General features: G+C 39.7%; 2 protein-coding genes across 3 annotated transcripts; one reads left to right on the forward strand and one right to left on the reverse strand.

Annotated features, from left to right (window-relative positions):
• Positions 1-503: 503 nt before the first annotated feature.
• Positions 504-4242, forward strand: haus7 (HAUS augmin-like complex, subunit 7). Of its 2 annotated transcripts, none has more exons than XM_008412895.1 (9): positions 504-591; positions 1345-1460; positions 1545-1615; positions 1710-1771; positions 1847-2028; positions 2168-2276; positions 2794-3006; positions 3682-3793; positions 3901-4242. In XM_008412895.1, the coding sequence occupies exons 1-9, from the start codon at positions 535-537 to the stop codon at positions 3960-3962; spliced, it is 984 nt and encodes a 327-aa protein (XP_008411117.1). In that variant the 5' UTR covers positions 504-534; the 3' UTR covers positions 3963-4242. The 2 variants fall into 2 exon arrangements, with proteins under 2 accessions (XP_008411117.1, XP_008411116.1); XM_008412894.2 differs by having other exon boundaries at positions 1707-1771; positions 3901-4186.
• mrpl49 (mitochondrial ribosomal protein L49) lies at positions 4238-5317 on the reverse strand. Its single transcript, XM_008412893.2, has one exon. The coding sequence runs from the start codon at positions 5235-5237 to the stop codon at positions 4716-4718; it is 522 nt and encodes a 173-aa protein (XP_008411115.1). The 5' UTR covers positions 5238-5317; the 3' UTR covers positions 4238-4715.
• Positions 5318-13415: the final 8098 nt, after the last annotated feature.

A 13415-nucleotide genomic window follows, 5' to 3' on the forward strand; every position in this document is an offset into this window, starting at 1 on the left:
AAAGACATGGGTGGCAGAGTCTGGTGTGGATGAACTTGTCTGGCCTGCACAAAGTCCTCACCTTTGCACAGAACACCTTTGGAATGGATTAGAGCAGATACCAGGCTTTTTTCTTCAACATCAGTATGTGACATCACAAATGCGCTTCAGGAAGAAAGTGCTTTTGTGCAAAAATCCCMATAAACACTCCTTAAACCTTGTGGACAGCCTTCCCAGAAGAGGTGAAGCTGTTCTAGATGCAAAGGGAGGACGAACTTCATATTTGAAATATGGATTAGGAATGGGATGTCACTTAAGCTCATATGARAGTATGGTATTAAGGTATTAGTTAAACATGACAAAATAAATAAYCAKTTATCAAATKTTTAAAGGAAACTGGATCATAAATATGAAYTTMRTTTAGGTAGRAAATAAAAAAATAATCAGAGCCACACTCCAGCACAGTAGATGGCGATAAAAACATCTAAATGTTGGATGTCACCCGCCATTAAACACAAGAAGAAGAAAAGGTGGAGGAACTGATTCAGTGGGAAAATGGCGGGTGGTTTGACAGAGAAGCAGTTTGCTTGCCGTGTTTATGACTCAYTGCAGGTAAATAAARTTAATTTCCGTCAGCCCTTGTTGATCATTGTTTAATGTTATGATATTCTGTTAAACTGGCTTCTTCGCTGCTTTGTTCGTCTCTGAATACTTRMAYAATAGTTTTTGACCAYMYCGTTATTTCCAATTCATTTRTATGTGAATCATGTTTAACTGTGAGAGCAGATGAATGATAGTAGAAACTTGAAAAGTCGTTTAAAATCTGAAAATATTCTTAAAGTTTTAATGTTAGTTCAAGGATTCTACTAATTTTTGTCCTGAAAGACACGTTTTGTTGTTCAGTGACTTGTTTAAGTGGCATTTTAATTTTAACATTAGGCAGTAATCTGGCGTTCACAACCCCCCTTATAAAAAATTAATAGAACTATCGGGGAATGTAATAAATGTGTTTTGTCTCCAGAGAAGAGACTATTGAGACTACTGTTCTTGTTTAATAAAAATACTGTATATGTAGATGATAGGTAAGAACATTTTTGGCTCTCATGGAAACACCACTAATGCAGATAATATAGCCCAGAAATATTCTGAACATAATTTACGAAGATAAATCTTTATAAATAATAAAAAGAAGCTAAATCTTAAGTAATCATAAATATTTCAACTAATATTAATCACAGGGTGGTTTATGCATGTTTCTATCCRCAATTTTCCATTATTATTCAATCCATTTAGAAGTGAAACTCACCATACACCCTCKTTAGTTGTATATAGARAACTTATTTGTGAACATGTTTTGTTTTGGAGGCTTTGTCGTGTCCCTTGGTGCAGGACCTGTACCTGCAGGAGGAGGAGAGCATGCTGGAGCTGCTGTGCCGCCCCTCAGCRCTCCGCACAGACATCCTGACATGGRTCTGCCGCAGGTACAAGCTCCTTACTCCGTCGTTGGAAAATTGATTGGCATTAACAAATGCACAGTGATCCCTCATCATACTTTCACTTTTCAGAATCAACCCCAAGTTTGGAACTTCTGAATCAATGTCTGCAGAGTCCAAGGATCCTGACGGCTTAGAGAAAAGTGTGTGGCCTTCAGATTGAAATTTACTCTATTAAAAAAAATGTTTCAGACTAATCTAAGCACTTTGTTGTTGCTGTTTATTATGTGGAAGCAGAAATAGCTGCGATGGGTCAGGAACTGATGCTGTGCAAAGCAGACGACCTGGATCTAATCAAGGTGAGTCGAGGTTTAAYGAAGGTTAACATGTTGTGAGTTAAGTATGTCTCATGTACACGACTGCTGTTCTTCCAGGGTAAAACCAGCCCTCAGCGACAGCTTGGCTTCCTGGAGCAACTGTTGTCTCTTGTTTCTGGTTCTTCTGGCCACAGAACCGACGCGGAGGCRCTGCTGTGTGAGGTTTTTGCTGYAGAGAATCTGCSTCACCTCAGACAGATGCTCCAGCCGGCGCTGGATCCCTGGCCTGCTCACATTGAGTACGTCTGGAAGCCCAGGAGATTGCATTGAGTCATTGGTTAAACCAAGACAGATATCAGAATAAAAGTGATTTAACAAACTGCAGTTTATTCCAGTGACAGCAGCTCTTTTCCTTCCTCTGACTCCTGATCCCCACAGAGCTCTGTACGAAGTCCCAGAATCGGCTCCTAAGCCAGGAGAAGAGTTTCCAGATGTTTCTGACCTYCTGCTGTCCACTCAGAYACAACTGGAGCAGCTGAAGTCCAAGGTAAGACAACCTGCAGGAGAACTCTGGGTGGATGAGAGAGAAAATGCACAGAAATGAAACTAAATCAGTTTTAGTTTAATAGACCGACTAGAGGGAGGAKTGTGGAAATAAATCRGCAAGAAAGCTGCAATTGGTGCATCACTAAAAAAATGTAGTAGTTTGCTGCATCCTGACAGCYTAGTTTGTTTGAAGCATGAACTTTACTGTTCTCACCACATTTAGCAACGTCCAKCTTAAAGTTCMAATCAGAYTGTAATCTTTGGATCATAAGCTCTGATTTCCTTTGTTTTGTCAAATCTTGTGACACATTCATGTACAATTAATGTTTCTTGGTTTGAAGTATTAATGACTTATTACTGTAGCAAAGAAAGWGACGTWCCAGYATAGCTGTAAATATGAACTGGTTACAGTCTGCAGTAATAACCAGTTACAACTGTGTGGTTGTGCATGAATTCCTAAAACAACCTATGAGCAGCCAGCGGTCCTGACTTTCATCTCGGCCTGTTGTCGTTCTCAGTGTGACTTCCTGAACAGCGCTGAGGAGAACCCAGCTGCTCTCTCACCGAGCTCGCTGCGTTTGGCAGCAGGTGACCTCCAGCAACAGATGATGACCTTCAGTCATCTGTATGAAACAGACCTGAGGGTTTACTGCAGCAGAGAACCACCAAGCTTCAGCGCCGAGACCGACCTCTTCCACAGGGTGCAGCAGCAGCTGCTGGCCTGCAACACGGTACTAAACACTTCTTATATCACTGCTTTAAACTGGGGCAGTATTATGATAAATCAGCTTTTTTTTAAAGCTTTACATCATATTTTAATGTTATTCCCTTATCAAAAACACACCCAGAGTGTTGATTTAATTCCTGCATGTTTGAGAAATCCTTTAWTCTCCATGGCAACCATTCAGCTGAGCAAAATGCCTGGTCTTCGAGGTRCAACTCCTCCTCAGCTGCAGTTTCCAAGTTTCTGATCTTCTGCTTCACAGAGCAGCCCTGCACAACTCCCTCACTCAGTTCCTACAGACTAGCCAGCAACAATTAGYAAACACCTGGTGGAACCGCACATCTGCTGAGCTCATTGTACGAGCTACTTTTCAGTACAATGCTTGCAAAAAATGTTGTTAAAGGCTTTATAGAAGAGACATGTTGTGATGACGTCGTGAAGATGTAGTTTCAGGAAGCAGGAGTTTTTAAAGAGACAGAGGCCYAACTTCAAGATGTTAAATTATGAAGTCAGATTTCTTTGAAGTCAWATTTTTAAAAACAGAAGGTAACAGTTGTGCTATTAAATGTCTGTAAAACATATAATACTKCCCCTTTAAGTTAAACAGGAAAGACCCAACATTATAAGAWCCATGAGGACAAACCAACCATAATCTGTTCTCATCTCTGTTATTATTATTCAGGAACTGGAAATGCAGAAGGAAATATGTGAAACTTCGGGGTGTGTGAGTGAGGAGGTGAAAGGTCTACAAACACAACCTCGCTACTGGAGCAGAGGAGAGAAACACACACTCTGTATGTCGACTGCTGTGTTGCATCAAACAGGCCAATAAAGATGAATGTGATTATTAATGGCTCCAGTTTGCTGCTCCTGGTTTAATATCCACCGTTGTGTTCCTCAGCGGATCAACTGGAGGAGATCGGCCAGCGGGTTGAGAACATCGCCTCACAGCGCCACACCTGACCGTCATCACATCATCATCACTGCTCTGAGATGGAGCAGATCCTGAAACCCTGATCAGGATCAGCTGCTGTCTGAAGCTGTGCAGTGTGGGGAATATGACCATACTGGTGAAGATTTTAAAAAGTTGACATCATTATGAATTACGCGCTGCTTTTCACCGTCACCTCAATTCAACTTTTAGAGCTCACAATTTAACAAACATCCTGAGCCAACCAGGACTCTGCAACTTGTAAATAATTGTATATCACCATGTGAAAATAAAGATTTGAAGTTTGAACTGTAACTCCTGTAGATTTATTTTGTTAAAATAATTGTGAACAACAAAAAAKATGTATAGTTTGAAAAACTGCTGCTTTATCCACCATTTTAAATGCTTCACTGTGAAACCACAGATTTTTAAAGATCAGTKATCAGCTAGAAAACTGCAATCGGTGCAATCCTGTCACATAATCTTTTCTCCGGAATGCAATCCTGGTATTAACCTTAAAGACATTCACATATCAACCAGAAAAAAATCWGAAGAATCTGAAGTCAATCCAYGAAAAGAAAAATCCAAGTCATTCATGTTTGCCTGCTGCAATGAACACAACACAGTTTGTGATGCTTTTCTCTTTAATCTCGCTTCAAAGGTTTAACAGAATAGAATTAAACGTGTYTGTTGACAGGAAGAGTCTTCTGATAGACCGGAAGCGGACAGCAGTCCTTTAAAGATAACTTGAAGTTGTCCTTCAGCTGCATCCTCCTCTTCCTCGATCAGAAGCCTTTGCTGGCCAGCCAGTCCTTCAGCTCCTGCTCAAAGTGACCTTTCACCTTCAGAGTCATCGTCACCTCATTCACCTGCGTGGGTAACTCCTTCCCGGTCACCTGTCTCAGGTACTCCCTCACGTCATTCTCCAAAGCCCAGATGTCCCCCTCCACCTTCCGTACCAGCGTCAACCTGCGGTTCCCGTGGGTCAGGTCGCTGTAGACGGGGATGTTGTGCATGCGGGAGCGGCGGATCATGTAGGGCAGAGGCGGCGGAGACTCAGCTGGGGGGATCCAGCCCGACGGAGCGGCTCCGACGTGTTTAGGCGGATCGGGGATCCGTGTTGGCGGTATGAGTCGTTCCACGAACTTGTATTCTTCCGTGGACTCCGTTATAACGKCTCTTTTGTCCCGTGRARCGGCGGAGGAAGCCGCCCGGAGTCCGCCGGTGACGGCCGGAGTCCGGCGGCAGAGACCTGGAGCTCCTCTCAGCGCCCTGAGGGTCAGCAGGCGAACCGCCATCTTGTACATGCTGCAGGAACTGATTGGACTAGTTTCATGGCTGTTGTAAACAAAACGGGTCAAATACCGCCACCTACTGGACTGGAGTCCTCTTTAGACCTCAGTAACATGTAGCTTTGTTTTGTTTCTTTCTTTTAAAATAAAAATAAAAAATCCTCTTTTTCTATATTGAGTTGTGCTGAATGTAACCCATATGTTGGAAGACTACTAAACATTAAACATGAAAGGATAGGGGGACATTTTTCTCTTTTGGAATCTCAATAACCTCAATCTTCATCACGATAAAATAAATAAATATTTGATCCCACATGTGTGTTTAGATTTTTTTAATTTAAGGAGCACTTTTTATAATAATAAAAAATAAACACAAAATAAAACATGTTATAATATGACATCATGGATATTCGGAAGGTGTTATGTGTCATTTTAAAGGGACAGACGTTTTCAGTATCTCCAGTCAGCTGCTGTCTTTAAGATTTGCTACAGGTCATCATCTCTGCATCTTTCACTATATCTATGAAACTTTTGTCTGGTTCNGGGGAGAGGGAAGTCTGGGCCTCCCTTCTGAAGCTGCTGCCCCCGCGACCCGACCCCGGATAAGCGGAAGAAAATGGATGGATGGATGGATGGTTCTCTCCAATATTTCAGCTTTGTCTTCATCTCTTATATTTGTATCATCTATTTTTAGTATAGGATATTCAAACTCTCTTTTTATACCATTCATTCTTTTGATTACTTTCCAAATTCTCAATTTTTATTTCTTTCCCTATCACATTACAAAAATTTCTCCAGTATTCTCTTTTTGCATTTTTTATAGTTCTCCTTAGCTTGTTTTCTTTTATAGTCAACTAAATTCTTATAAATTGGATTATATTTGAGTACATTAAATGCTTTATTTCTTAATTTTATTGCTTCTTTGCACTCATTTGTTCACCATGGCACCATTTTCTTATCATTCTTACTCCCTGGTTTCTTTATGGAAAGATCTGCTGCTTCCGTTATTATCTTACAAATGATTAAATTTGCATCATTTATATCCATATTTACAGCTACTTTTTCCAAGTTTAGTTGACTCAAATATCTAAATTTAATCCAGTCTGCCTTATTAAAATTTAACTTTTTCCCAAGCTTTATATTCTTATTATTTAAATTTAGTCCTACTCTTACTGTTATGGGGTAATCAGTGTCGCAACTACACATTATTCAGGTGGATGCGAAAACATAAATCGCATCCACCTGAATAATGTGGATGCGATCCACCCCAAACGACGATACGTGAAGGGTAAAACTCGCTATATTTACCTCGTTATGTGCGCGAGGTGAAGGAGCGYGAGGCGCTCTGAAGWGTTTGGGAAAACATCATCGGCGCGTCGCCCCCTCCAGACGGAGTTTTTGGCGCCCCCTCTGGTGCTGCGCCCCTATGCGTTGCATACGCTGCATACCCACTTTTTGCGCCACTGGGGGTAATGATCACTACCTATTGTAGATTTTTTTATCAATGAACCATTCACAAATACCAGCTAAAACATTCGAAACAATTGTTAAATCAATAACTGATTCCATCCCCGTTCTTATATTGATTCTTGTTCCCCTTCTATCATTAATACATACTAGATTTTTCATTTCCATTCATTCTTCTATAACTTGTCCATTATATCAATCGATAATGTTTTACATGGATTATAAAAATGTATTATTTTGAATTTACCTTCTTCCCATATCTCAATTACTACATATTCTAGCTCTTTCCCTTTTCCTAACACCTGATATTGTATTCCTTGTTTAATAAATATTCCACATCCTCCTCCACTTCCCTCTGGTCGATCTCTTCTTACACTATCATATCCTTTGATCACAAAATCTAATGTTTTTAACCATGTTTCCTGTACACAAATAATTTCCGGTTGTTCTTCAAACTTATCGATGGAACCTTTAAGTTCCTGTCCGTTAGCGATTAGACTTCTTGCATTCCATTGTAATATTAACATGAACCGTATTCACCTGATGGTCCTGGTCTCCCATCTTCCTCCAACTTTTTATTTATGTTCTCCCATGATCCCTCTTTAAAGCCCAAAAACTTTTCAGCTCCTCTCACTATTATTTTAATCTTCTCAGTTTTGTGTTTGGCTTGGTCAGTGCAGTTGATGACATAGGCTATGAATAATATTAATTTTTCCACTGGCATTGTGACATTATCTTCAGTCTGTACTTTGCTTTGCTGTGTAGTTTGAATCACTGTTTGTTCAATCTCTCTTTTCTGTTCCGTCACATTTTTAACTGCTTCTGCATAGCTTATGTTTTTAGTTGTTTTAATCTGTATGATTTCTTTTGCTCTCTTCCTTACTTCACATCCTCCAAACGTGACTATGATTCCCTCCACAGTTACAACATTTTTCTTGCGCTTCTTCTTTACATTCTTCTAACTTATGATCTTCTCCACATTTTGGACATCTCTGCTTCCCTTTACATACTGCTGCTATGTGTCCATACCTTTGGCATTTGAAGCACCTAAGTGGTGGAGGTACATGGGGTCTGACCTGATAATTGAGGTATCATATTTTGATGTTTTTTGGTAACTCTTTTTCTTCAAACTCAATAAGGATTGATAAACTTCCAACTCTTTCTCCATTCACTGTTTTTGACAATCTTTTCAAGTTATTCACTTTTGCACCTGCAACACTTCTCTTCATCTAGACGGATCCCATAAATCACTCCTCTAATTTTTTTATTTTCTCCCATGATTTTTTTCTCCAGCACAGATCTTTTGCAAATATTATCCACACTTAAAGCCTTATTCTTTTGTTCTACATCTTTACATCCTACCAAAAGGTTTCCGTCTCTTAAAATCTTTACCATTTCAACATTTCCAATTTTCTTTTTAATTTCTCTTGATACCATGGGGCTGATTTTATCCTGTTCTTCCTCGTTCTTAAGTTTTAATATTACTTTAAATTCCTCCCTCACCACTTTCCTCCTTACTATCCTTTCTTCTTCTGAGCTACTTCCTTCCAGTTCCCGTTAATTGCCTTGGGTATCACCAACTCCCTTTCCTTCATCTATTTTATTTCTTCCACGACCTCTCTCCCTCCCTCTTCCCACTGAAGTCCACCCTTCAAACTCTCCTTCTTTCTCATTTTCTACCTCCATTTCCATCCGAACCATTCACATACCATCCATCCATCCATTTTCTTGACACCCTTGTCCCTCAGTGGGGTCGGGAGGGGTGCTGGTGCCTATCTCCAGCTAACGTTCCGGGCGAGAGGCAGGGTACACCCTGGACAGGTCGCCAGTCTGTCGCAGGGCACCATTCACATACCAGTTTATGCCAAAACCACCTTTTCCACAAACGAAGTTTCTATTTTTTGTTTTTTCCGCGTTGCTCCAACACACAGCGCTCCAGGTTCCGCGTCTCACAGGTGCAACCAATCCATCTCAGAAGATGGTTGCAAACAAACCAGCAGCAAAATGGCTGGTTGGGACAAACCACTAATGTAAAAAGGGGACTGTACAACTCCTAGTAGAGACTTGTAGATGTTTTTGTGTCAACACATTATGCACAGTCAGTAATAATATTTACAGACAAGAAAATGTACATAAGAAAACCACAACCCAATGTTCTCAACATGTAGTGCGTAATTTGAAACATGATTAACCCCCACTTAGTAATAAAATGTTCTGACCCAGAGCTCAAGGATGGGGGGAGGGAAGAAGGGATGAGAGGGAGTAAAGAGGGGAAGGCTGGGAGGAGCAAGTGGGTGTGGGGAGCTGTGGGAGGGAGTAGGGGGAGATGAGAAGGTGATGAAGGGGTGCAACACACTGCACAGATTGCACACATGGAGGCCTCGGCCCAGGGGTGGGCAATCCTGGTCCTCGAGGGCCAGTGTCCTGCAACTCTTAGACGTCTCCCTGGTAGAACACACCTGGATCCAATAGCTGAATCACCTTCTCTGTTCAGGCAGGTTTTCCAGAGTCCTGCTAACGACCTTATTTGACTAAGGTGTGTTGAAGTAGAGACACATCTAAAAGTTGCAGGAGACTGGCCCTCAAGGCCTGTAGTTGCCCACCTCTGCCCCAGTCCCTGACGCAGCCGTCGCAGGTTTGATTCCCGGCCTTGGCAACCCTTGCTGCATGTCTTCCCCCTTCTCTCATTACCCCCTTCCTTGTCAATTAACTATCAAATAAAGGCCACTAGAGCCAAAAAAATCTTTAACAAAATAAAATGTGAAAATTTATAACCCTCACCTAAAATTAAAATTGTTTCACCCAGAGCCCAAGGAGGAGGGGAGGAGATTGAGGGGTAGATGGGCCCAGGAGAGGGGTGGGTGGTGGGGGAAAAGGAGTGTGAAAAACAGCTTGCATTGATTGAACATTTAGATCACGAGTTCTTCCCCAAACCTTGTCCTCAAGGCAAACTGACCTACGTGTTTTCATTTCAGCAAAACCCTGTTAATCAGACATCAATTAAAATCATGTGTGCCCAATTAGGGAAATGCCTAAAACTTGCAGGGCTTGAAGGACCAGTGCTGAAACACACTGGATTCACTTTGACTTCACTTCAAATAATTGAGTTCGATACCACATTTGGACAGATTCCCTGTTAAGCCACTGTGGCACTGTGGTAGAGCAGTTGTCTTGTGATTGGAAGGTTAATGGTTCAATTCCAGCTCCCTCCTGCCACATGTCAATGTGACCCCTGGGCAATAAACCCCAACTGATCTGTGCATTAAATAAATGTGTGAATGTGACTCTAGTGTAAAGTGCTTTCAGTGGGCAAAATGACTGGAAAAGTGCTATGTAAGTTTATTTACCATTTTTGAAGTAAACTAAATGATTTGAATAAGACTGACTTAAATCTGTTATCTTAAACATACTTAATAAATTTGTTAAAAATAAATTAACAAATTGAGTTGGATGATTATAATATATTGAATTGGTTAAACTTAATAAATTAAGTTGGATAAATTTAATGAATTCAGTTGGATAAACTTAATTGAATTGCTTGTTACCTACAGAAGCAATTCAATTAAGTTGGTTCAACTATTTTCTTTTTAGAGTGTGTTTTATAGTTGATCCACCCAGTTGTTGACCTAAACCATACATGCAACCTTTGTGATAATTCAACATTGAATTAACATCTTTTGCCAACAAGCCAACAGCGAAGCAGCTGTGTGGTTGGGCCATCCCACTCATGTAAATGGTGGGGGTGGACCGCTCCACTCCTTGTAGTAAGTTGTAGATGTTTTTGTGTCAATATATCCCACGCAAACAAACAAAATGCATTTCAGTCATTAGATTTCAACGACAAAACAACATTGATTCAATGGCAGTTTCAACATTGGTTGGATGGTTGTTTGACGGTCCACCGTCATTTGTCGACTTCAACCAAAAATCAACCAGACCTCGGCATTTCAGTCATCAGATTTCAACCACAAAACAACATTGATTCAGTGACACAGTTTCAACGGTTTGATTGGATGGTTGTTTGATGATTGATCCACCATCATTTGTCTACTTCAACCAAAACTCCACGATTCTAACTGTTTTTCAACGTTGAAATAACATCGTGTGCTATTTGGGTATAAGCTTGTATTAAAGCAGAAAGTACGGCGGCCACCATAAAAAAGGCTTACAGTATCAATTATCATAAACTGATCAGTAGATTATTGCGAGCGAACGCAAAACCTTTTGCGAGGGGACGCAAAAGAAAAAAAAAATTCCCTATGTCCCCTGGAGGGCTCCGTAGCGTAGAAACCTGCGTTTTTGTTGACTTACTGTTATTTGTCAGACTTAAGAGACAAAAGTCGGAAAAAGATCGATTCTCTTCGCGTTTAAAATAACACAAAACAGCGTAAATAAACGAGGTCTCCACACAAGACCTCGTTTATTTATTTATTTATTTTATTTTATTTTGATAGCTGCCGATTAAACTAAAAGTTACAACACTGACATGATTATATAAGTAGTTTTTACCGAGAAATCGATCAGAAGCGCCGTGAAAATGGTCAGATCCGCCGGTGTGCAATGCGCGCTCCCGACACAGGGGGAACAGATTTTCACAGGGAAACAGAATTTTGCTCAAGACCTCTTCTGAATACTGAAAGTTAAATCGAGTTTGCACCTATGTGATCGTCCTCTTCTAAAGGTTGTTGAAATAATCACGTGTGGGAACTATCAATCTTTTATTTTCCTCGGTAACCCACTAAATTAACGATGAAGTAACAAAATTTATTTTCACTTTATAAAATGATAAAATACTACAAGTTCAACGTATTAATTTTTGGCGCAGACAACTTTATCATCTCCTGATCTGTGTGCGCAACAGCAAATGCAACAGCCTCGGTAAGAACAGGTACTACACCTGTATACGTAACAGCGTTAGGTAGCCGACTCTACAGTCCAGATTTTTGCTGTAACCCTCTGGGCTGATCGAACCATAGATATTAAAAATAATATTATGGGATTAGCCATAGACTACCTGCTAATTTAACACGAACACGCCATTACAAATGCAGAAGATGCGTAACTGAAAGAGAAACCAATCGTCGGAGTTTATATTTGTGAAGGTAAGTTTGGGTGTGTGCGCGTGCGTGTGTGCGTGTGAAAGGATTCATTTCAAAATACATCTACGTCATGGATTTTACTGTTTACGGACTTTAGTAACAGCAGAGAACAGCTAAGGCTTAGCTGGGAATAATTGATGTTTGCTGTTCCCAACACCAGTGACTCATATTCAGCTGACAAAATAAACCGAAGTTATTTTACATGTAAATTCAACAAACGTACCTTCACAAATGTAAACACTGACGATTGGTTTCTTTTTCAGTTACACATCTTCTGCATTTGTAATGGCGTTTTCATGTTAAGTTAGTTTAGGGTGTCTATTTTTTCACTGACACTATAAAGATCGTAAACAAAGGTTATAAAGACAGACGCTGTGGGTTAAAGTCTCTTTCAAACTGCTTTGTTAAGCAAAAATCTGTTTCCTTTTCTTCTGTGTGCTGTAACTGTGAGGAAGTATGTTTTCCTGACTCTGGGTTTATAAGTTTTTGCATTAAGCGTTCATTTTGGTGTCACACAACCAATCACAGTGTGATACACCAAAAATAAAGTACATTTCCTATTTATGAATATCAATTTCCATGTCTAACAAGATTGTTAGAAGTGGAAATAGATATATGTTCACCGTGGAGCAGAAATTCTCCTGCACCAAGGTGAACACAGGTTGGATTTTATTTGGATTTAAAATAAACGGCATTTAATTGTAATAAATACCTTTCTCTCCGTGTTATATTGAACTTGGGGAAAATTTAGTGACTGTTGTTAAGGGCACCACAGCTTTATACTTTCACTTTCTTTTACAGGTTCAGGAATTTGGATTTGTTGAGCTCCAGAGGTTTACTCCTACCTTTGAGAATGATTTCAAGGAGAAAAACTTGGGCTGCGATGCCTGTGCTCCTGGTAAATTTATTTATGTTATAGCAATGGATCATTTAATACATTACATATTGTAAGATGTCTAAAAGTGTTGCCCAATATCTTTAAGTGACCCAGGTGAAACGTAACAAATTACATTTACTTATCTTACTGAGTAAATTCTTTGTGTATTTGTGCTCTTTAAGCTAGTTTTTAAATTATGTACTGGTACTTTAATTTTAATATATAAAATTATCTTTAAAAAATACTTTGTATTCACTTAGGTTATGTTCGTCTGATATTTTTGAGAGGCATTTTATGATCTGAAACATTTAGGTTTGACAGAAAAGGAAAAACAAAAGGAATCTGCATGTCATCAAATTTGGATCTCTAGAACTAAATTGTATTGATTGTTGTTTTTCTGGATATAAATAGTCTTGTAATGTTCCTTGAGGTTAAATGTGAATTGGAACTTTATAGATAAACTGAGCCAAACTTAATAATTGCAATTGATGCTAAAAAATGGTTGACTGTTGATATAAATTAATGTAGTGTTGACATAAAACTGAACTGCTATAGTTAATCAAAACAAGGTAAAGAAACTACTGATCTAAAAGGTATTTGAGCCATTCTGCAGGAAATCTGGTTCTAATTCTTGGAAAAATCTCTTCACAGATGTTTCTGATGAGAGACTTCAGAGTCGATTCAATCACATGTCATCAAACTGAGTACAAGATGGGAGAAAAGTGCTGTGCTATGTGTCCTATTGGTATG

This window comes from Poecilia reticulata, linkage group LG7 (genome assembly GCF_000633615.1).
Source record: "Poecilia reticulata strain Guanapo linkage group LG7, Guppy_female_1.0+MT, whole genome shotgun sequence".
NCBI lineage: Eukaryota > Metazoa > Chordata > Actinopteri > Cyprinodontiformes > Poeciliidae > Poecilia > Poecilia reticulata.